Below are 25,917 nucleotides of genomic sequence, written 5' to 3'. Positions count from 1 at the left end.
GGCCTCATTCACAGAATATTTCAGTCAGTATTCCACACAAAGTGCATCACTAGTGACTGAATTACCTGGCCAAAACACAAGTGAGGAAACGGCAACTGTTGGCACAGATAAGGAGATTTCAAATCAAACTGCATCACCTGTGGCCACCACTCCTTCTTCAGTTAGTAGCACTGTCAAAGCAGACATTTCAACAGTGGAAACCTCAAGCTTAACTGAGGACACAAAACATACGCTTGTGACCCCAGTAAGTGGTATTACGGAGGCAGGTTCATTACATCCCAGCAATGCTGGACAAATTACAGATAATTATGGTAAAACTTTAACAGGAGCTACTGCAGCATCAACAATGGTCAGCACAGGGGAATTAGATACAACACAATCTAAAACAGATCATGGTTCAACCACAGGTGGCACTGTAGCTGATTCTGCTGTAAGCACTGATATAACAACATCAGCATCACATGTTATTTCAGAAATCACAACCCCTGACAGGATATCAGTTACTTCTGAAGTTAGCTCCATTTTTACACCCACAGATATGGTGAGTTCTGAAGACCAGACAATATCATCTGGAACATCACAGAGTGGCATTACAGGAACAAAAGTAACACCATCAGAGTCAGAAGTACCATTCAGGACTACTGTTTCTTCGGAAATCTTTGTGACACCAACTCCCTCCTCTACATTTAGCAACGGCATGGAAGAGACCATGACACAAACAGAAAAACCATCCACCTCACAGGAACTGGAAATTAGTAGCAGCACACGTTCCACTTCCACATCAGAGGTGAGCTCTGGAAGTCAATTAACTCCATCTTCTGTGTATAGTACTGAGAAACCAATAACATTGTATGAAGGGACACAACGTCCAGCAGCTTCGCTACAACCAAGCACAACTGCTTCTACTGGCATTGAGGATGAAGTTATTAGCATTGAACCTTCAAGGGAAGAATCAATTCCTTCATTCAGTGGATCAACCATGAAACCTGTAACTTCTTCACTCTCCACTTCCACAGAAAAAGAAAGTTATGGTGCTTTGGATTTAACAGAAGCATCAACTCTCTCTTCAGTGTTAAGTACGGAGTCACCATCAATCACAGCATCACGTGAAACTGATACAGAGTCATTGTCATCTGTTTCTGCAGCTTCAACGTTATACAGCACTGATACACCAACAACAGTGTCATCTGAGAAACAAGAGACGGTAACCAGAAGTCAAACAGAGGAAGCGTCGGTCACAGCAGACTTAAGTTTTACTCTCCTAACAACAGATGAAGAGAGCTCAGGTGAACAGATTACTCAGCTGTCTGGCAGAGACACTGCTGTTCCTACAGCTTCCCCAGTGTTTATCACTGAGAAACAAACAACACTGCCAGTTACAGAACAAGACAGTGGTGTCACAGGAATGAAGGAAAAGCCCTCGGACCCTCCCATTTCTGATCAAACAGAGCAGAGTTCCATATTGCCTCCACCATTTGAAGATGGCTCCGGTGAATCAACCCCTGACATGTTCACGCAAACTCCTGCTCTCACAGATACATATTCTCCTGATAGCACTGACGGACCAACAACAATGTCTCATGGAAAAATAGAAATTCTTGAAACAGACAAACCAAAATTTACCCCACTTACATCAGTATCTCCATTCTCAGACAAGACACTTACAACATCAATAACAATGTCTCCAAGTTCAGCTGATGTTCAATCATCCATAGAGGAAAACATTATGGATGATGATATTAGCAGTGAACCTAAAATGGTGGCGCCCATTGCATCCGTCAGTGGATCAACCATCAGCCCCGAAACAGCATCATTGTCCTTTTCAGCTACTACTGATGGTAAACGTTCTGGACAAAGCAGTGTTGATTTCACTGGAGAGACATTTATTCTAGCGTCCACTCTCTCCTCAATGTTGAGTACAGAGACTCCATCAGTGATACAAAGTGAAACTGATACAAGCAGTTTTTCAAAAACCGCAGTTACTACAGCTTCTTCTCTTTACAGTACAGAGGAACCACAATCACTCTCACCTGGAACACAAGAAGCTATAACTAAAAGTCAGACTGAAGAAGCATCAGTAACACCAGCAACAAGTTATACACTAACAATAACATATGGAGAGAGCTCAGGTGAAATTACCACTGATATGCCCAGCAAAGACACTGCGGTTCCTACAGCCTCCTCATTGTTTAGTACAGAAAAACCAACCAAACTGCCACTTAGAGAACAAGATACTGCTGTCACTAGTAGTACAGAAAGCCCTTCAGTATCTAATGCTATAGAACAAATGGAGGAAAGCTCTGTTCTGCCTCCAGCAGAAGAAGATGGCTCAGGTGAACAAACCCAATACATATTAACCCAGACCCCTTCTGCTACTGTCAAATCGTCTCTATATAGCACTGAGACACCAACGGCAATGTCTCCAAAATATATTGGTAGTGCACCCACAATTATGGAATCTAGTGCTTCATTTATAGAGTCAACCACAAAGCCTGAAACATCATCACTTTCCATCACAACAGATACAAACAGTTCTGGAGACAGCACTGCTGATTTAATTGAAGGGTTGAATATCAATGCAACTACTGCGTATCCAATGTTTACTACAGAGTCCCCATCAGTAACAGCATCACACACTACTGCAACAAGTGATGCTTTAAAAACAGCATTTACTATAGCTTCATCCCTTTATAGTACTGAGAAACCAACCTCAGCGTCACATGAAACACAAGAGACTGCAACCACAAGCCAGACTGAGAAAATAGTCGCCACAGCAGAGACAAGTTCTATTTCCCCGATGATAGATGAAGAAGGTTCAGGTGTTCAGGTGAACATTGAGATGTCCGGAAAAGACGCTCATACAGCCTCCTCATTGTTTAGCACAGAAAAGTCCACATCAATGCCAGTTAAAGAAGATCGTGCATCCACAACTCACACAGACCATCCCTCAGTAACTTATTTTACAGAAAAGATTAAGGAAAGCTCAGTCCACCAAACCCAAGACATGTTAACAGAGACCATTTCTGCTACAGTTAAATCATCTCTCTATAGCACTGAGGTACCAACGACAATGTCTTCTATAGAAATTGGTGGTGGAACTACAGAGATGGAATCAATTTCTTCATTCATGGGATCAACAACAAAGCCTGAAACATCATCACTTTCCATCACAACAGATACAAACAGTTCTGGAGACAGCACTGCTGATTTAATTGAAGGGTTGAATATCAATGCAACTACTGCGTATTCAATGTTTACTACAGAGTCCCCATCAGTAACAGCATCACACACTACTGCAACAAGTGATGCTTTAAAAACAGCATTTACTATAGCTTCATCCCTTTATAGTACTGAGAATCCAACCTCAGCGTCACATGAAACACAAGAGACTGCAACCACAAGCCAGACTGAGAAAATAGTCGCCACAGCAGAGACAAGTTCTATTTCCCCGATGATAGATGAAGAAGGTTCAGGTGTTCAGGTGAACATTGAGATGTCCGGAAAAGACGCTCATACAGCCTCCTCATTGTTTAGCACAGAAAAGTCCACATCAATGCCAGTTAAAGAAGATCGTGCATCCACAACTCACACAGACCATCCCTCAGTAACTTATTTTACAGAAAAGATGAAGGAAAGCTCAGTTCACCAAACCCAAGACATGTTAACAGAGACCATTTCTGCTACAGTTAAATCATCTCTCTATAGCACTGAGGGACCAACGACAATGTCTTCTATAGAAATTGGTGGTGGAACTACAGAGATGGAATCAATTTCTTCATTCATGGGATCAACAACAAAGCCTGAAACATCATCACTTTTCATGACCACAGATACAGAGAGTTCTGGAGACAGCATTGCTGATTTAATTGAAGAGTCAAATATTAATACAACTACTGCTTCTTCTATTTCTACAGATTCACCATATGTCACAGTATCACATGCCACTGAAACAGGTGTCTCAGAAATTAAGGAAAAGTCCTCAGTCTCACCCATTTCTGATAAGACAGAGCAAAGTTCCATCCTGCCCCCAACATCTGAAGATGGCTCAGGTGAACAAACCCCTGGCATGTTCACACAGACTCCTGCTGTCACAGATACATCCTATCTCCGTAGCACATTTGCACATACAGCAATGCCACCTGGAACAACAGATAATCTTGAAAAAGAGAAGACAGAAATGCCACCCTTGACAGGAGAACCATCAGTTTCTCCATTCTCTGAGGATGTATTAAATACCTCTGTAACAATTTCTCCAACTTTGACTTATGAGCTATCATCAACTGCTAAAGATATCGAGGAGGATGTTATTAGCAGTGAGCCTACAATGGTTGAGTCTATTCCCTCATTCGGTGGATCAACCATGACACCTGAAACATCAGCCTCACCTGAAATACAAGATGTTATTACTACAAGTCAGACTGAGAAAGCATCAGTAACATCAGCTACACCTTATTCTTTACCAATAACAGTTACTGAGGGCTTAGGTAAACCAACTACCGAAATATTAAGTGACAGCACCCAAGTTCCCACAGCTTTCTCAGTTTCTATAACTGAGAAACCAACACCATTGCTAATTACAGAAGTGGAGTTTGCTGTCACAGATCTGAAAGAGAAACCCTCGGTCTCCCCCTCTACTGAAAAGAATGAGCAAAGTACCACACTGCCTGAATTTGAAGATGGCTCAGGTGAACAAACCCCTGACATGATCACAGAGACATCTTCTATCAGAGGTACATCTTCTCTCTACAGCACTGCCACACCAACAACAATGTCAACTGGAACACAAGAAAGTCTTGTAACTGAGAAAACAAACATGCCCCCACTGACAGGAGAACCATCAGATTCTCAATTCTCTGAAGAGGTACTAACACAATCCATAACGATGTATCCAAGTTCAGTTTATGTTAAGGCAACCACTATTAAGGACATTGAGGATGGTGTTATTACCAGTGATTCCACAATGGTAGAGTCCATTCCTTCCACCCGTGGATCCACAATGAGCCCTGAAACAGAATCATTATCATTTGCCACTACCATTGATACTGAAAGTCCTGGTGTAGATTTCACTGCAGAGTCACTGATTTTGGCCACCACTCTCTCCTCAATCTTCAGCACTGAGACTCCATCAGGGACAGAGGAACGTAAAACTGAAACAAGCAATACCTCAAAAGCAGGATTTACAATAGCTTCATCCCTTTACAGTACTGAGAAACCAACATCAGTGTCACCTTTGACACAAGAGAATGCAACCACAAGCCAGAGTCATAAAATATTAGCCACATCAGAGACAAGTTCTATTTTCACTATAACAGATGAAGAGAGTTCAGGTGAAAAGACCACTGAGACATCCGGCAAAGATATTATGGCACCTTCAGCCTCCTCATTGTTTAGTACAGAAAAGACAACAATACTGCCACTTGGAGAACAAGATAGTGCTGTCACTAGTCGTACAGAAAGTCCCTCAGTAACTTCTTTTACAAGAAAGATGGTGGGAAGCTCTGTTCTGACTACACCAGAGGAAGATGGCTCAGCCGACCAAACCCAAGACATGTTAACACAGACTCCTTCTGCTACAGTTAAATCATCTCTATATAGCACTGAGACATCAACGGCAATGTCTCCTGCAGATATTGGTGATGAAACTACATTGGTGGAATCAATTTCTTCATTCATGGGATCAACTTCAAATCCTGCAACGTCATCACTTTCCATCACCACACATACAGAGAGTTCTGGAGACAGCACTGCTGATTTAAATAAAGGGTCAAATATCACAGCAACTCCTACGTCTTCCATGTTTAGTACAGAGTCAACATCAGTCACAGAATCAAGTGCCACTGAAACAAACAAAACTTTAATACCATCGTTTACTATAGCTTCATCCCTTTACAGTACTGACGAACCAACATCAATGTCAAATGAAACGCAAGAAACTGCAACCACAAGCCAGACTAATAGGTTAACTACACCAGAGACAACTTATATCGTCAAATTAACAGATGAACAGAGCTTAGTTGAACAGACTACTCAGATGTCTGGCAAAGACACTGCAGTTCCCACTGTTTCCCCACTGTTTAGCACTGAAAAAACAGTGACACTGCCAGTAACAGAACAAGACAGTGCTGTCACAGGAATGAAGGAAGAGCCAACTGGCTCTCCCATTTATGATCAAACATATCAAAGTTCCATACAGCCTCCAGCATCTGAAGATGGCTCAGGTGAACAAACCACTGACATGTTCACACAGACTCCTGCTGTCACAGGTACAACTTCTCCTGAAAATGCTGATTCATCAACAGCAATGCCACCTGGAACAACAGAACATCTTGAAACAGAAATCACAAAAGTACCTCCACTTACAAGAGAACCATCAATATCTCTAATCTCTGAAGAGATACTAACAACAGCCATAACAATGACTCCAAGTTCAGCTTACATTATAGCATCCAGTATTGACGATGTTGACGATGATGTTATTAGCAGTGATCCTACACTGGTGGAGTCCATTCCTTCCATTAATGGATCCACGATGAACCCTCAAACAGAATATACCAATGCTACTGAAAGTCCTCGAGACAGTTCTGTTGATTTCACTGGAGAGTCATTGATTTTGGCCACCAGTCCCTCCTCAATGTTCAGTACTGAATCCCCATCAGTGACAGCACCACACAACACTGAACCAAGCAAAACTTCAAAAACAGGATTTACTACAGCTTCATCTCTTTACAGTACTGAGAAACCAACATCAGTGTCACCGGTGACAGAAGTCAATCCAACAATAAGCCAGAGTGATAAAATATCAGCCACAGCAGTGACAAGTTCTATTTTCCCAATAACAGATGAAGAGAGCTCAGGTGAAAAGACCACTGAGACGTCCAGCAATGATACTCCACCACCTACAGCTTCCTCATTGTTTAGTACAGAAAAGACAACAATACTGCTAGTTGGAGAACAAGATAGTGCTGTCACAAGTCATACAAAACACCCTTCAGTAACTTATTTTACTCCAGCAGAAGAAGATGGCTCAGGCAACCAAACCCAAGACATCTTAACACCGACCTCTTTTGCTACGGTTAGATCGTCTCTCTATAACACTGAGGGGCCAACAGCAGCTCCCACAGTTTCCCCACTGTTTAGCACTGAGAAAACAGCTACACGGCCAGTTACAGAACAAGCCAGTGCTGTCACAGGGATTAAGGAAAAGCCCTCAGTCTCTCCCATTTCTAATCAAACAGAGCAAAGTTCCATACTGCCTTCAACATCTGAAGATGGCTCCCGTGAACAAAACCCTGACATGTTCACACAAACTCCTGCTGTTACCAATGCATCTTCTCTCTACAGCACTACCACATCAGCAGTAATTTCACCTGGAACAACAGAACATCTTGAAACAGAGAAAACACAAATGCCACCGAGTATGAGAGAACCATCCGTTTCACCATCCTCTGACGAGATGCTAACAACCTCATCAACAATGTCTCCAAGTTTGGTTTCTGTAATAGCATCCACTATTAAGGACATTGAGGACAATGTTATTAGTAGTGATCCTACAATGGTAGAGTCCATTCCTTCCACAAGTGGATCCACAATGAATCCAAAAACAGAATCACTATCATTTGTCTCTACCAATGTTACTGAAGGTGGTGCTGACAGCACTGTTGATTTCACTGCGGAGTCACTGATTTTGGCCACCACTCGCTCCTCAATGTTCAGCACTGAGACTCCATCATTGACAGCAACACGTGGAACTGAAAGAAGCGATACTTCAAACAAAGCATTTACCATAGCTTCATCCCTTTACAGTACTGAGAAACCGACATCAGTATCCTCTGAAACACAAGAGACTGCAACCACAAGCCAGACTGAGAAAATAGTGGCCACAGCAGAGACAAGTTATATTTCCCCAATAACAGTTGAAGAAGGTTCAGGTGAACAGAACACTGAGATGTCTGGTAAAGACGCTCCCACAGCCTCCTCATTGTTTAGCACAGAAAAGCCAACAATACATGGAGTACAAGATACTGCTGTCACCAGTAATACAGAAAGCCCATCAGTTACTTATTTTACAACAAAGATGGTGGGAAGTTCTGTTTTGACTACAGCAGAAGAAGATGGTTCAGGTGAACAAACCCAAGACATGTTAACACACACCCCTTCTTCTAAAGTTAAGTCGTCTCTCTTTAGCACTGAGGCACCAACAGCAATGTCTCATAAAGATATTGGTAGTGCACCTACAATGATGGAATCTATTTCTTCATTCATGGAGTCAACCACAATACCTGAAACATCATCGCTTTCCATCACAACAGATACAAAGATTTCTGGAGACAGCACTGCAGATTTAATTGAAGTTTCAAATATCAATGCAACTACTGCGTCTTCAATGTTTACTACAGAGTCCCCATCAGTCACAGGATCACACACTTCTGCAAGAAGTGATACTTTAAAAACAGCATTTACAATAGCTTCATCTCTTTACAGTACTGAGAAACCGACATCAGTATCCTCTGAAACACAAGAGACTGCAACCACAAGTCAGACTGAGGAAATATTGACCACAGCAGAGACAAGTTCTATTTCCCCAATAACAGATGAAGAGAGGTCAGGGGAACAGAACACTGAGATGTCTGGTAAAGACGCTCCCACAGCCTCCTCATCGTTTGGCACAGAAAAGCCAACAATACATGGAATGCAATATACTGCTGTCACCAGTAATACAGAAAGCCCCTCAGTTACTTATTTTACAACAAATATGGTGGGAAGTTCTGTTGTCACTCCAGCAGAGGAAGATGGTTCAGGTGAACAAACTCAAGACATGTTAACACACACCCCTTCTTCTAAAGTTAAGTCCTCTCTCTTTAGCACTGAGGCACCAACAGCAATGTCTCATAAAGATATTGATAGTGCACCTACAATGATGGAATCTATTTCTTCATTTATGGAGTCAACCACAAACCCTGAAACATCATCACTTTCCATCACAACAGATACAAAGATTTCTGGAGACAGCACTGCTGATTTATTTGAAGGGTCAAATATCAATGCAACTACTGCGTCTTCAATGTTTAGTACAGAGTCCCCATCAGTCAGAGCATCACACACTACTGAAACAAGTGATACTTTAAAAACAGCATTTACTATAGCTTCATCCCTTTACAGTACTGAGAAACCAACCTCAGCGTCACATGAAACACAAGAGACTGCAACCACAAGCCAGACTGAGCAAACATTATCCACAGTAATGTCAAGTTCTGTTTTCCCAATAACAGACGAAGAGAGTTCAGGTGAACAGACCACTGAGATCTCCAGCAAAGACACTGCAGCTCCTACAGCCTCCTCATTGTTTAGCACAGAAAAGCCAACAGCTTTACCACCTATAAAACAAGACAGTGCTGTTACAACTTATACGGAACACCCCCCAGTTACTTCATTTACAGAGAAGATGGAGGAAAGCTCTGTTATGACCCCAGGCGAGGAAGATGGCTCAGGCGACCAAACCCAACCCTTGTCCTCTTCTGTATCCAGCACAGATAAACCAGTGATGACAACTGTTGCCAGTATAACAGTTTCAAGTTCAATAACAGATGTAACTTCATCTATTTACAGTTCTGAAAACCCCACAGCAGATTCAGCTAGCACAGTGCATGAAGATGGCTCTGGTGACCAAACCCTTGGTGGGTTTGCTCCAATCTCTGCTTCTTCTGTTGTCGGCACAGATTCCCCAAATGTCACATCGTCAGTACTGCCAGATGAGGAAGTGGACCACAGTGTCAACACAGACTTAACTGAATCCTTAGCTACCTTTGAGAGGACAACTGACAAGCCTACTAGTACAGGTTTCACCACAGACTCAAGTTCATTATTCACTGACAAAGAGGGTTCAGCTGATGTTTCCACTGCTCCTGTATCTTCCATGTTAAACACAGAGACACCACCAAATGTTGCAGAAACAAAAGACAGCACTGCAACCGACAAAACATCAGTTACTCCTACAGACGTGTTTGCAAAAACGACAGCAAGCTCAGCTACTGCAGTATCTTCAATGATTAACACAGAAAAGCAATTCTCTACAACAGCATCACCTGAGACTGAAACCAGAGGAGTTTTGACATCTCATGTAACGGTAGCTTCTTCTCTCTTTAGTACAGAGAAACCAACACCAGTCCCACCGACTTCCACCAGTGAATCTCAAAGCAAATTCCCATTCTCTACATCAACCAATGATCATCTGATAGCTGAGACTCAGAGCACATCACAGCCTGGTGTTGAATCATCAACCCAATTCACACCAGAGTTCATGAGAGGAGAGCCTACAGATGCGTCATATCTTTCTACCACAGTAACAGAAATGACAGAATCAGTGTCTGATTCAGGGAGTGGTGATTCTATGGAAGTAGAACACTCAGGAGATGACACATTTGTATCCACAGATGAAACTCCCCTTGAAACACCAACAGTAACTGAGCAACCCTCTGTGGAACAAACAACCTTAAGAACAACCACATTTATACCATCAGTTACATCCACCTTTGTTGAAGAAAGTTCAAGTCGCAAAGAATTTACAACTGCAATCATAAGTACCTATACACTTGAAACCTCTGAACGCATGGATATTCCCAGTGCCACTGTGTTTACCTCTACTTACATTGACATGGAGAGCTCTGGTGACTTACCTGAAGAGAGTGATTTGGAGTCAAGTGCAGATGGATCTGGTGCAGAGGTGTCCATTGAGACTACAACAAAACCCCAGGATGAATTTAGTGTGGCCACAGATGAGACGGAAATAGATGAGACTGAGAACACATCTGACATATTAAGTGCTGCATCCCCGACACAATCCAGTGTACAGCTTACTAAGGAATTTATGTCATCAACCCAGATCCCATACATGACAAGCGCTGATATTTACATAACTGACCAGGGCAGTGGGGTCTTCACAGATGACACTGCAGTTGAGGATGAAAGTTTAAGAACTGACCTCTTTGTTGGGTCAACTTCTATTGTTTCAGCCACAAGTTCTCCGATGATGTCCACTGTTTTAGCAGTTACAAAACAAATCACTTCGGCATCTAGTGCTGTTACTGTCACTGAGGAGAGATCATTGAGGAGTGACGCAACAACAGATACGTCCACTGATAATGTAATTTCCCAGGAAACTACTGGCACCGCAGCTTCTTCTCTATACAGCACTGAGAGACCTACAGACATGTATCCAACTGAAAAATCACCAAGCCCAGCCTTTACTTTGACAGAGAGACACAGTTCTGCTGACCAAACCACTGGGATTTTCACATTTGGAGAAGCAACTGGGGAAACTGAAACTTTCATTTCCGTTACAGCAACCTCCGATGAACAGGTTTCCTCACAAGAGAGGAAAATTAATTCAGCTACAGAAACCCCCTTCAATTCTGAAGCGACAGTGCCTCCTCTTATGAGCACTGGGAAAGACGACATTACTGTAGCTGAACACATAACACATTCCTACTATACAACTATGTCACCCCATACAATTGGAACCTCAAGTGATCATACTACAGTTGTCTTTACAACAGTGAGTCCCAGCAGTGATCATAAGGAAGATAGATTCACATCGATGTCCACCCCCATTCCCTCCATTATATATCACAGCATTACAGACCAACAGGTTGTGATCATTACTCCCAGCACCAGTCAAGCCAAGACTGACCAAACTGAACAAACACCCACCATGGTCCTACATGTCTCTAAACCATCAACCAGCACATCCATCATTTTTACAGAGAATGCAAAAGATGAAGATGAGATGTTCTCTCCTGTCACAGAGAGTATGAGCAAAGGCAGCCCCACTCCTGAACTTCTCACCAAGGATGATACAATCATTGATGCAGATACCATCTCCATAATTCCCTCTTCTTCATTTTACCCAACCATCCAGACAGAGGAAGCTGGAGGTGTGACAGCAGTTACAATGACGCAAACATTAGAGGTAACAGAAGAATCAGAGGGTTCAGGGATTGATGATGCCACCCACTTTTCTCCAACACCAGCTACTGATTCATCGTTAGCCTCAACATCTTTATATTTATTTTCCACTTCCAAACCATCAACTGCAGAAGGTGTTTCTAGTATGGAGACACCCAGTGAAGAGACAGTCACATCCACACCAGAGGCCACCCAAGCTTTTACCATGTCCACAGAGTCCAGCTCCGAAGAATCATTTGATTCAACTACATCAAGCACAGTTTTTCCCTCTGAGACTCACACCAAACAAGCACCAGAGCTGGTGAAAGGTGATTTATCAGGCGAGGACAATGATACTATCCCGGAGTCTGTCACTGAGATCACTGCCTCCTCATCTTTTTCTTCTCAAGCCCCAATTGAAAAAACAGACACGACATCTGTCACCCCTGTGTCCAGTGAGGAGTATATGGTCAGCACAGTTGAAAAAGAAAAGCCCACGACCTCCCTTCCCACAGCCATTACATCTACAAGCCATCACACAACAGATGAAACCTTAAGTTCAACCATTTTCACACAAACCACTGTACCCACGGTTTCTGTCACACCACACACATCAGGGTCCACTGAGCCAGGCACAGTGAAACCAACAATTAAAGCACCTGATGAGCATTCAGGTGACGAAGACTCTGATGAAGGATCTGCAATGGAAACCTCAGACACAGTTCCAGAGTCCTCTGTGAATGGATGGACAACATCTGACAAATCAATGAAATCAACAGTCTCTTCACTGTTCAGTACTGAGAAAACAACGGTTGCCTCAGACATGGATACAGATAAGGAGATTTCAGGTGAACAAAACCAAACTATGTTCACTGAGGAGGTGGTTACAACACCAACCTCATCTGGAACTGCCACGGGTGTGGTTGCAAAGTCACCAACAAGTGCCTCCTCTTCTCTTTTTAGCACAGAAAAACCGTATGTCACCCCTGTTTCAGATGCATCTGATACAGACACCGCAAGAGATCAAACTGTTGATACAATGAAAGCTTTTACAGTGATGGCTCAACAAGTTACATTCTCAGTTACATCACCTGAAATAGCCCCCAAAGAAACAGTATCAAGTGGTGTGTCCAGTCTTTATAGCACTGAGAAGCCAATTGTCACATCATTACCTGGTGTTACTAGTGAGGATAGATCAGATGTTCACACTCATGTTGCAGAGCCTGTGACACAGGCAGCTGCTTCTCTGCAAAGTACAATGAAAATGGACCAAATGCTATCCACAACAACAATATCTCCTCCCTACAGCACTGAAAGGCTTTCAATGGCAAGTAACACATATTTTGGAGGTGTGGATGGTTCTGGGGATGAGATCTCAGATACCACAACTGCATTACCTAATTGGTCTAAGAGTGAAACTACTGTAGCCACTCCATTGTCCTCTCTGTTCAGCACAGAGAACCCCACTACAATCACCCAAGAGGAAGGAGCTCAAATGAGTGAGGTTACCGCAGAGATAAAGAAAGCATCATTGTCGGAAAGCACAGTTTCACTGCTAACCGATGGTGCAACGCCAACCCCAGTACATGAAGAGACAAGTTATATTTCCCCAATAACAGTTGAAGAAGGTTCAGGTGAACAGGACACTGAGATGTCTGGTAAAGACGCTCCCACAGCCTCCTCATTGTTTAGCACAGAAAAGCCAACAATACATGGAGTACAAGATACTGCTGTCACCAGTAATACAGAAAGCCCATCAGTTACTTATTTTACAACAAAGATGGTGGGAAGTTCTGTTTTGACTACAGCAGAAGAAGATGGTTCAGGTGAACAAACCCAAGACATGTTAACACACACCCCTTCTTCTAAAGTTAAGTCGTCTCTCTTTAGCACTGAGGCACCAACAGCAATGTCTCATAAAGATATTGGTAGTGCACCTACAATGATGGAATCTATTTCTTCATTCATGGAGTCAACCACAATGCCTGAAACATCATCGCTTTCCATCACAACAGATACAAAGATTTCTGGAGACAGCACTGCAGATTTAATTGAAGTTTCAAATATCAATGCAACTACTGCGTCTTCAATGTTTACTACAGAGTCCCCGTCAGTCACAGGATCACACACTTCTGCAAGAAGTGATACTTTAAAAACAGCATTTACAATAGCTTCATCTCTTTACAGTACTGAGAAACCGACATCAGTATCCTCTGAAACACAAGAGACTGCAACCACAAGTCAGACTGAGGAAATATTGACCACAGCAGAGACAAGTTCTATTTCCCCAATAACAGATGAAGAGAGGTCAGGGGAACAGAACACTGAGATGTCTGGTAAAGACGCTCCCACAGCCTCCTCATCGTTTGGCACAGAAAAGCCAACAATACATGGAATACAATATACTGCTGTCACCAGTAATACAGAAAGCCCCTCAGTTACTTATTTTACAACAAAGATGGTGGGAAGTTCTGTTTTCACTCCAGCAGAGGAAGATGGTTCAGGTGAACAAACTCAAGACATGTTAACACACACCCCTTCTTCTAAAGTTAAGTCGTCTCTCTTTAGCACTGAGGCACCAACAGCAATGTCTCATAAAGATATTGGTAGTGCACCTACAATGATGGAATCTATTTATTCATTCATGGAGTCAACCACAAAGCCTGAAACATCATCACTTTCCATCACAACACATACAAACAGTTCTGGAGACAGCACTGCTGATGTATTTGAAGGGTCAAATATCAATGCAACTACTGTGTCTTCAATGTTTAGTACAGAGTCCCCATCAGTCAGAGCATCACACACTACTGAAACAAGTGATGCTTTAAAAACAGCATTTACTATAGCTTCATCCCTTTACAGTACTGAGAAACCGACATCAGTGTCCTCTGAAACATTGTCGGAAAGCACAGTTTCACTGCTAACCGATGTTGCAACGCCAACCCCAGTACATGAAGAGAGCACAACTTCTTTATCTACAAAAGAATCCATAATAACTTCCACAGTGTCTTCTCTACAAAGCACGTCAAAGCCTGATGTGATGGTTCAGTTTGTCACCACTTTTATCCCAGAACCAGATACAACACCACCTGAGGGATACTTCCAACAGGCCAGGTCTGAGATTTCATTCACTCAGCATCCCCATGTTGAAATCTCCTCTGAGAAAACAGTGTTGACAACAACCAGCCCAATTGAGGATTCAAGCCAGCACTTTCAACCTAGTGATGTCACTTCCCAGACTGGAGGTACAACCACATCACTGGAAGACAGCCATGCATCAAGCACAAAGCCCTATGCTCAGGCAACAAGCCCAGCACCTAAAGACGTTTCAACGGATACTGATGGTAGCACTGACAAATACAGCAAAGTCCAGGAAACATCTACTGATGCTTTGATAACTTCACACCCTACAGATGAAACAATACATTATAAAGGGACACAGTCTGCTTTGGATTCATATACAACCCCAAAACTTTCAACTGACAAATCTCCAATACCAGAAGAAGAAACTGCAGATTTCCAGACAGTATCTTCTACAGACTCAAGCTCTGTGACAACATCTTCAGATAAATTAAGTGAACAAACGCTAGATGCAACAACTTCTACATTTTCAATGCAGACCAAAAAAAATATGTCCCCAACTTTGTCTGCACTGTTCAGCACTGAGACTCCATATGTGGCCTCTATTTCAGATGCTACTGATCAAGTGGCCTCCGAAAAGTCATTAACAACATCACCCAAAATGGTGACAGGGCAGATTGAACAGACTGCTACTCCCTCCTCTGCCACTGCTAAATCAACTGCAGTGCCGCTTGAGACAGACACTTCAACAGATAAAGAAGGCTCAAGTTACGAAAATACTTCATCAGAGAGTGATGAGATTTCTGTATCAAGAGAAACTAGTATTATCAATTTAACAGAAGAGGATGGTTCAGGGGATAAGACTGTAAGCTTATTTGACTCTGTCACACCAACTGTTTCATCTCTTTCCAGTGCTGTTAAATTGGATATTACCACCAGCACGTTATCAACTGACATGGCACAAACCCAAACAGATAAGCAAGAGCCATCTACATATGAACAAACTTCAGGTCAGAAGTCACCTGAGACTTTCATCACTGAAGCTAATCCCACACAATACCCGGCTGTGACCAGCACTGTCAAATCAACAAAACCATCAACCTCTCTTGATTTAGGATCAACAGATTCTGAAAGTGAGGAGGCACAAGGTTTGGACCTAAAAAGTACACCATCACTACCCAATGTTATGGTCCAATATGTCACAACAGTTTCATCTGCACAACACATGACAACCCCTCAGAAGTCATTTGAACAAGCCAGATCAGACATCTCTGTAACACACCACCCTCAAACTGACGTTTCTTTTGGGACAGTTGAACCCACTGTTGGTAACGTTTCAAGTGGTGCAAAGATTGATCCATCTACAGATACAGATGTCGAAGCAAAACTACCTTTTGACGATGATTCTGATTATCCAAGCCCAGATTATGATGCAACAAACCCCCAATTAATTGAATCAGCTCCACAATACCAAACTACAACACCAATTGAAGTTTCAGTGTTCATTACAACACCAGCTCCTCTTTCTCAAACATCTGATAGTCATCCTGTCAACTCATTGGACAGTTCTGAAAGTCGATCAGAAGAAAAGTCAACTAAGTCACCTGTAGTAGATGCAGCAGCTATCACTTTATTTCCCTCTGTCCCATCTCCTGATGTTGCAGAATCTTCCTCTAGTTCTGTGAGTGGTTCAGAAAGCTCCAGCAGCTCTGAAGAAAGCATGTCCACAGCAAGCACTGTTAAGCTGAACAGTGATGAGGTTGAGAACATTTTCTCTGAGCTTCCATCTGCCACAACTAAGTCACCCTCAAGAACTAACACTGGGGCTGTAAATGGGTCTGTCAGTTCTGAGAGTGCATCCGTCGGCTCTGAAGATGTCTTTGGAGGGATCATGTCTACAAAGAAAGCAAGTATTGACAGTATGGAGTTACAGTCTCCCTCCCCAAATGAAATTCAGACAATATTTAAGGTTGAAACTACTACAGCTTCAACGATGACTGGTGTTTATAGCACCTCTGGTGAAGAGGAAGTTGTGGCTAAAACTGAGTTCACAACAGTGCCACAAGCTCAAGCAGAGAGCCGTCCAGTGTTTGTTTCATCTGTAGCCACCACCCCATCATCTTTTACTGAGGAGGATGAGAAACTAAACAGGAACATAACTGCACCTCCATCCCTCCCCGGAGGCACACCACTCCAGACAGGCGAGGAAACAACTGTTCTGCCTGATACAGGACTTGATTTTGGGCACACCATTGTCGGCGAGGCTGTTGAAATTCCAGGTAAGGTTTTCAAGTAGCTTTCATTGGAATAAAACAAACCCAGAATAGCTCAAAATACATTTCTCCTTAAACAACTATTAATTTTGCGTTTTTTTTTAATCTCTTAACAGAAGTTCACACGTGTCCAGAAAACATTTGTTTGAATGGAGGATCTTGCTTCAAAAGTGGCAGCATTTACACATGTTACTGTGCTCCTGGTTACAGTGGTGATCATTGTGAAACAGGTAGGCTACTGCAAGAATTCCTCTAACAAAATCTCACTTCCTTAAAGGTTCACTAAGCGGAATGGTCAGTTTAGCTAACTTCCTGTCAGTTACTGAAGTAAGCAGTCCCCTCCCTCGTCACCACATTAATGCACTGAGGTATTCAAGCAGCGAGTTATCTAGCATCATCTTAGATCCATAAGTGTGATAAACCATGATAAAAACCATCAAAACAGACATTTGGAAGGATTTATACCTGCTCCGCCATTGTAGGCGCATACACATTCACCCATAACTTTCATCCAAGAATCATCAAATTACTCCTGAAACTTTCATAGAGATTATTACTTGTTTGGGCTGTCTTTTGTAATTGCGTGTGTCTCTTTTTTACATAGACATTGATGATTGCCATTCAAATCCTTGCCGAAATGGAGGTACATGTGTTGATGGGCTGGCTTCCTTCACATGTACATGCCTCTCAAGCTACTCTGGGTTGTATTGTGAGGAAGGTAAGTTCTTTGTTTATTTGATGGACTATTCTTTCTGAGGATTCTTGTTCAGATTAATAGAAATGTTCATTACAATAGTGTTGTAACTGGTTTTAACTACTCATCTACACTTTGTAGACTTCGCTTAAACAATTTTCACAGGATATGAAAAGAATAAAGCAACTAAAGTAACTAACCCTTAATAACCACCTGAATCCCTGGGAATTAAAACGTAAAAAAATACATTGTTGTCTAAGGTTTCAGTCGGTTTGTTAGTATTGCCTGAAGGTTTGTCTGATGATAATTGGGTTAATTCAAATACCACCAAATTTAAGTCTACGCAAGTTTCAGACCCACAGACAGATGACAGATTTTTAGTTTGCTCTATTTCAGACATTTAGTTCCTAGGGCCATGTCAGATGTAATGTACACTTTATGGTAAATGTTTGACTACAAGTCCAGCGTGATATTTCCATCCAGTATAACACAATTAGACTAGACATTACATTGAAGTTCATGAGTTCCTACTAAACTCTCCACTTATCTGCACAGTTAATTCCCGGGATATATTGGATGCATTTTTGAGCATCATGCATTGGCTGATTACTTTACCAATGTCTACACCCTAAATTGTGTCAGGATAACTCATAAGCAAATCACACCCCTATTGTTTACTCAGACACAGCTGGTGTCTAGAAGACTGTGCCAGGAGAAAGGGAGAAAAAGATTACTTAAAGAGGATTAGCACAGAGAAAATTTTTGTCTGCTAATGTTTGAAAGCTGCATTAAGAAGAGTAGAAAGCAGACAATAGTGTATGTCATATACACAGCAAATAGCCAACAAGTAGTATATAGACAACATATCCAGCTTCCAAACATTAACATATGGGACACACACATGCACACACCATCAGTAGTGTCAAGATGAAAGTGGTATCAATGTGCGAATAGAAAAGCTCCAATCTTTACTGAAATTGCAATTAATAGCTCATATATGCCCAAAACAATTTCGAATTCCATCACCTCCCAAGTATGTGGGTTGTACATACATTTGATCTGTTTTAGACTGAATAACTCGAAACCTTAAATGAGTCTGACTGTAATTTTGAATGTTGATTCTCTACCTTAGAAGAGTAATCTGTTTAGGCATAATCACACCGTTCTATAGTACCGTAATTGGCACTTTATTGGATTATTTCTTGTTTTGCCTCCACATACTTACAGTGCTTATGTTAGGTGTTATGGAAACTAATCCAACACATTGTTCTTTTGTCATGTTAATCAGCGACACTAGTCATAGATAAAAGGATGCCTGAAGGGTCAGCATACTCAAGTGTTAAGAGAACTGTAGATGCAGCAGATTAGATTATGCTATTAGTTATAAGGTGGTAAGGTAAAAAGATTTTTGGTTGAAAGTAAAAGTTTGTCCTTTGATAACATGAATTTACTTGATGTATGCTGATCTGTTGCAAGTAATGTATTCCCGTATACCTCATTCCCTCTTGCTGTTTCTCCCATCAGATACAGAAACATGTGACTATGGCTGGCATAAGTTTCAGGGCAACTGTTACAAGTACTTCCCCAATAGAAGAAACTGGGACACAGCAGAGAGAGAGTGTCGCATGCACGGGGCTCATCTTACAAGCATCCTTTCCCACGAGGAGAAACAGTTTGTCAACCGTAAGTGAAATAATCTATTAGTAGATAATTGATTATAAGTATGTTAATGTGTTTAAATCCTATTTCATGAAACCTAGATGATGAGATTGAAATAGTACAAGTTCTACTTTAAAGTCACATGAAATACACAAATGTAGTTGTAGAGGAAATGCAGGAACATTCAAAAATGTAATTGCCATTCCTCTTTCCTCTTGCACTGTTACTGAATAGTCCTAAAAATGACTTAAAGCAACAAAGAAACAAATTCCATTTATCACTCTATCCTGTGTGACAGGCCTTGGACAGGACTACCAGTGGATTGGCCTGAATGATAAGATGTTTGACAGTGACTTCCGCTGGACCGACAGTAGCCCCATGGTAAGATAGCTTGCTTTCTCACAGATTTTTGTCTCGACAAGCATGACACAGAGACAGTGCAAATATTTGGGAAAGATTCCGATGACAGATACAGTCATTTAGGGAGAGTCGTTGCTTTCAAGGGCTGTGGTGACTCTCTCATGACGTACTCTCCTCTGCCTCATATCCATACGCCCGGGTGTCTGCCCTGGTTTTAAATCTAATGCTGTAAGGCACCACTAAATCCTTTTAATCAGCGTGAGTACAGCGCAAGAAGACCGATTGCTACAACAATACAAAACAATTACAATCCGATGTAAAAGAGTAGGCACAAGATGTGAAAAATGTACACTGTTCATGAAGTGTAGTGTTTATAAAAACAGCACACAAGTGGGAGCGTGTTTGCTTTAGTGGTTATAGCTACTGAAATCCCCCTCACTAGACAGGAAAGTGGCAAATTGCTATGTGCATTCGTGTTGTACAGACTGATGTCCTCACTTCAAAGATAATCCTCCAGGACTACAGATAGGAGAGGGACAGCCTGTGGGTAAAAATATAAGCACAGGCTGCCTATGGAGACAAATGCTTAGCTGAGAGATTGAGGGGTGATGAGGGTGTGAGTGACACTGAGAAGAGGGGGAGTTTGGCAGGCGTAGACAGGTATGGTCCCCACAACCCCCCTGCATATCTAAAGGTCCAGCTAGCAGGGCCACCCGGGGGAAGGGCCACCAGGCAGACAGACACAGATGGACAGCACCTGTGCTAGGAGAAAATAAAAAGCTAGATGCAGCTCAGCGGGTCTGTGTGGGTGGTCACCACCACTGGATTCAAGTAAAATACACAGGACTTAAACAACTGTTATATGTTTACCTTTTAAAACATTTTAAGAACTTGTATACTTGATTAATATAAAAAGAAAGGGTACTGAAACAGCCAAATCTGTGTATCTTTGGTTGTGCATGAGTGGGTGATCAAAGTTGGTTTGCTTGTTTTGAGTATGATGCAGGCCTGCTGAACAGATGATGTGTCCCCCATTTGTTAACTTGACGTGAGCTGAACAGGAAGTCAGTGTGTGTATTGCAACCATAATGACAGAGTAGCAGGGCATGATTGGAGGAGTATGTGAGATGGTCACAGCTTTGAAGAGATTGTTTGAACCTAGGATGTGCTGAGAGACTACAGGTAGCATCAATTCATGGTTGAATGCCCCACAGTACTTCAGCTGTGTGTATAGTGTATTAATGTGTCAATGTACATCTGTGTGTGTGTGTGTGTGTGTGTGTGTGTGTGTGTGTGTGTGTGTGTGTGTGTGTGTGTGTGTGTGTGTGTGTGTGTGTGTGTGTGTGTGTGTGTGTGTGTGCGTGCGTTTGTGTGTGTGTTTTTTTTTTGCCTGTGTGATGCAAATACAATAACCCTTATATAGTGTAGTCATAGTTCATATGAAGAGACTTATTTGTGTGGTTATTGTTTATCATTAATAATCTTAATAACAGTGCACTGGACATCAATGTCCTTCAGAATTTTTTTTAAAGGTATCCACTATTATGGTTGGTCAGTCTGTAGCTTAATGTTTTTTTGTTTTGTTGCTGTTTGTTACCTGAACATAGTTTATAAGCCCATTTTACAGATGTGTTGATTTCAGTGCTTTCTATTATTCATACGGAGCCTGCAAGGGGTCCCTCAGAGCTGAACTATGATGATTTTTTAGGTTAAGGTTGACTCCTAAAAATACTTACTTCCTCTTGTGGCCATTAATTAAAATGACTGTGATGATGATATTTTTGGGATGACTTCTGTGGAGGGAGGTAAACTCTTGTAACAATGCATGTACTGACTCACTGACTTAATAAGATTTACCCCATTAGTGTGCTCAGTGTGATGTCATGCACTTTATTAGGCAGACCAAATTCACATTGTAAATAAGTGCTCCTGAAATTGGTTAATATGAAAAAATCAAGGCATTTATGTCAATATTTGTTTTTGTTTCTTGAAAAAGGTTATTTTAGATTCAAAGAAGGGTCCTATAGGACACAAAACCCATCATAAACTTTATGCTCCGCTCTCGTTTCAGCAATATGAAAACTGGAGGCCCAATCAACCTGACAGCTTTTTCTCTTCCGGTGAGGACTGTGTAGTCATGATATGGCATGAGGACGGTCAGTGGAATGATGTTCCTTGCAATTACCACCTTACCTTCACCTGCAAGAAGGGCACAGGTAAAAAATACCACGCAAATAATCTCTTACTTAACTGAATGCATGAATTTAGACAGGATAAAATACAAATCTGACAGTCTACAGTAACTAAAATGTCTTACCGTTATGTTATGTCACTTTTGTTTCTCAGTGGCTTGTAGCCAGCCCCCTGTGGTGGAGAATGCACGTACCTTTGGTAAGAAGCGCGAGAGATATGAAATCAACTCGCTGGTGAGGTACCAGTGCCGGACAGGCTTTATTCAGAGGCACGTCCCAACCATCCGCTGCCGTGGGAATGGAAGTTGGGATAGTCCTAGAATTAGCTGCATGAACCGTAAGTACAGCACTTATTGCTCCCAGCATATCGTCATTGGTCTCCTGCTGTATAGGATTTTGACAGTATCTTTGTTCTAGCATTAATATATTACTTTTCTTTGACAGCATCAAACTATCAGAGGACCTTTATAAGAAGACATCAACACAATAGCCTCTACAGCATCAACAACTTTAAGAGATTGCCGGACGAGGCCTTCCGTTTACACAATCAACGCTACAGGGGAAGGAGAGACAGGACTGAACATAAGCGGAAGAGACAGTGATTGGCATGCAACGAGACACAGCTCGACCGAGACGAGAACACATGGCTGATGCCTGTGTAGATAAAGGAAAAGGATTCTGAAAGGAACAGCACAAGAGAAAACTCGTCAAAGAAATCAAGAGGAAAACCTGCAGTTTTCTTGCATTCTGGATGGCGATGGAATCTTTTCAAGTGCCTTTTAAAGAGATGTTGATACATGGCTTTTTCTATCAAGGTGAACTGTTTTATAGCAATGCCAATGTGGATTAAAACAACTTTCAGCTGGCTACTGGAAAAGCAAACATTTAATTCATTCATGTTTTTAGTTTTTTTTTACTTTGTCCAAAGCTTAAGAAATAGTGCATTCGTGTTCTGTTGAGTAATCCATTTAAACCCTGACTGTGCTATTTAAAATCACAAGTGTTCCTTGTTCATAGAAAAAAAAGCTGTTGTGAAAGTATAGAGCTCATGTTATGTTAAGGCATCCAATATGTTGTCGTGCTGTTTTAGGCTGGACTTCATTGTAAAGAGCATGCATACATATGCATATTGAAGTCCACATTTTAACAATATTTCTAGTTACTATGGAGGCATCAGTGACAATGACTGATCATACAAAAGACTCATAGTTTGCATTTGTAGAATATTATTTCACATACTTTTAGAACATTACAACTTTAAAAAGCAATCTTTCTCCAGTCTTAAACCATATCATTGGAGGCATTTTTGCGACATTGTTTTATGGCTTTGCTAGTAGCAGTCATTCAGACCCCAGATACACACACAAATCTGAGGAAATGTCTCTAAAATGTTCAGTGAACTGCTGGAGACCTTCTTTGTTGTGGCAGCTTTCAAAGTAGCAATTAACATCTTTCACTCGCTTCAGCCTTCACTGGATGTCATCGCTGTCTTGTCCAGATAAATGTTAAGAGACATTTTTCTCTTGAGAGAATCTTTAAAAACATACTGATATTTCTTTGTATGATATTTTGAAATTATAATATGAGAGAGTTTTCTCTAAGTACTTATTGAAAAAGCCTGTATTCTGCTCCTGCGTCTTCAGTGCTTTTTCTGGACACTTTTCTGTTGTTGTTGTCAATTGGAATCAGCCATTGAGGGAATGTATTTTGTGAAACACTCAAAAAGACTTGAACGTAACAGCCGTTTAGGCAAAGATGCATATCATTTAATTTCAAGCAAGCTGCTCTTGATCTCCTTACTTGTTTTATACTCACAGGTAAAAAAATATGTTGCGGTCACCTGGCCCAGCATATTTTTCATTCTCTGTTCAACAGGAGATCAGCTTCTCAATGGGATGCATTGAGGATTGAAATATAATTAACAATACAATGGATGCATATGTCTTTTACATCTTTAATGCCAGCAGTGGACCAAATAATATGGCCTACCGCACCGGCTGCATAATGTTGTTCTGTAATATTATGTGTGGATGGTTACTTGTGTTTCCAATATTTTTTTTAAATATTTTTTTTGTCTGCCTGTGAATGTCTGTGTATGTGAGTTTCAGCCTTAATGTGCATATATCATTTTATATTTATAACAGTTTTTATTTTTTATTTTACAATGTGAATGTTTTGGATGTTTGTGATTTTTTTTTATGAGATTAAGTTGTTTTCCCCCTGTTTTAAGTCACCAAAGAAATAAAATAAATTGATATTATATACTAATAACATTTAATTTGGCCTTTTTACAGCAACCTTTGGGAAAGCATTGGGAACACCATATTGTGCCTCAGGGCATATTCTTGTTGTGTATTACTGTAGCCTTTCTCCAGATGTTGTGGTTTCCTCTAGATATGTAGGTTTGGTGGAATTGATAGTCCAAATCTTAAATAGTTTTTCATAAGTGGTCTCTCTCTTTTGTAGAGTTCTGATGAAGTAGCAGCCTTTGATGGCACTCTTTATTGAATGCTTGGAAACTTTGCCTGTTGCTCTGTCCTCATACACAAAAAATATGAGCATTCTTTGTGGAGTCAGTAATGCATGGTTTCACCAGCAGGTAGTGCTATCAGACTAAGCCATAACCTGAGTTTGTGTCTTTCAATACTATGAAAGAAATTTGATTTTCCATTTAATCCTTAAAGCACCTACACAGCTCATGGAAACTCCAAACATAATATGAAGAATTAAAGCTAAGTTCTTGGAAAAACAATCACCCTGTAGAACATCACAACAATGTCGCATTTTCAAAGTACTGCAGTGTATTGCACGTGCATCCAACATTTCTGAAAAAACAATCAGACATGTTACAAGCCTCTTGGTAGATGGACACTACATTCTGGGGTAACAGAAAGGAAGTGGCAATGTGCCGTACAGCAAACATACACTAAGAAATAGATCAGGGACCTGCTGAAATGGCTGATGCTGCAGAACTGCAGACCTGTTTACCACACTGAGTGTACCTCTACTTCCCTTGGTATGATTACAAGAGCTTATTGAGTATGTAACAATTCCCCACTGTTCCCAGAGGAGAGCAGTGACTTGACGTTCAAACTGAAATTCTCTAATAGCGCAAAGCAACGTAACCAAGGTTAACCCTTGTGCTCACTTCAAATTTACTATACACTCACCACCTTCGAGCCAAAAATGTCCACACTCACACACTTTTGGATAAATCTCTTAAACAACTTCTCACCGGCTCAAAACTACCAAACAGTTTAAGCATTTGAATTATTTCAATATTTCATACCAAAAAACACAAACAAATCCATATAAGAAATAGTAGGGGGATATGGCATTAGTGGTGATTAGAGTATGGGATATGTCAAAGATTAGCAACCAATTTGATTTGATTGCATTAGTATTTTTTATGTAGTGCCAGATGTAACATAAAGCACCCTCTCACCACCACAAGGGTTAAACAAGCTGGTCAGGGTAATTGTTTTGTAAGTTAGGGTTGCTGTGGTTTTCACTGTGACTGCCCACTCTGTCATTAAAGACAATTTGGCCTGTAATAAAACGTGGCTCCGATGACCAAGCCAGAGTCAAAGCTGGAGTTTTGCCTCATGAAATGCAGATGGGTGATCAGCGGAAAAACGTAGACATCTTGTCCCAGGTCTCTCAATTAACAAACTTCCTGGGTTGCTTTTGAAAGGAAATGCAACCTGGCTTGTCC

General features: G+C 41.3%; 3 protein-coding genes across 3 annotated transcripts; all 3 read left to right on the top strand.

Moving 5' to 3' along the window:
* Window positions 1–10,606: 10,606 nt before the first annotated feature.
* On the top strand, window positions 10,607–13,439 carry LOC307256104 (uncharacterized protein; the record flags this gene model as incomplete). Its single annotated transcript, XM_080034974.1, has 2 exons — window positions 10,607–12,857; window positions 13,393–13,439. 2 exons carry the CDS (start codon window positions 10,607–10,609, stop codon window positions 13,437–13,439), a joined length of 2,298 nt encoding a protein of 765 aa, XP_079891100.1.
* Window positions 13,440–14,071: 632 nt separating this feature from the next.
* On the top strand, window positions 14,072–16,634 carry LOC307256095 (uncharacterized protein; the record flags this gene model as incomplete). Its single annotated transcript, XM_080034962.1, has 2 exons — window positions 14,072–16,172; window positions 16,591–16,634. The coding sequence occupies exons 1-2, from the start codon at window positions 14,270–14,272 to the stop codon at window positions 16,632–16,634; spliced, it is 1,947 nt and encodes a 648-aa protein (XP_079891088.1). The 5' UTR covers window positions 14,072–14,269.
* A 15-nt stretch (window positions 16,635–16,649) lies between these two features.
* On the top strand, window positions 16,650–24,466 carry LOC307259711 (versican core protein-like). The gene is made up of 8 exons (XM_080039656.1): window positions 16,650–17,303; window positions 17,414–17,527; window positions 17,902–18,015; window positions 19,516–19,674; window positions 19,949–20,031; window positions 22,082–22,226; window positions 22,357–22,539; window positions 22,647–24,466. Exons 1-8 carry the CDS (start codon window positions 16,745–16,747, stop codon window positions 22,802–22,804), a joined length of 1,515 nt encoding a protein of 504 aa, XP_079895782.1. The 5' UTR covers window positions 16,650–16,744; the 3' UTR covers window positions 22,805–24,466.
* The last annotated feature ends 1,451 nt before the right edge of the window (window positions 24,467–25,917 follow it).

Source organism: Ammodytes marinus (assembly GCF_949987685.1).
Source record: "Ammodytes marinus genome assembly, chromosome: 2".
NCBI classification, from domain to species: Eukaryota; Metazoa; Chordata; class Actinopteri; order Uranoscopiformes; family Ammodytidae; genus Ammodytes; species Ammodytes marinus.
Note: the sequence above shows the minus strand (reverse complement) of the source record. Positions and strands in the feature narration are given on the sequence as shown.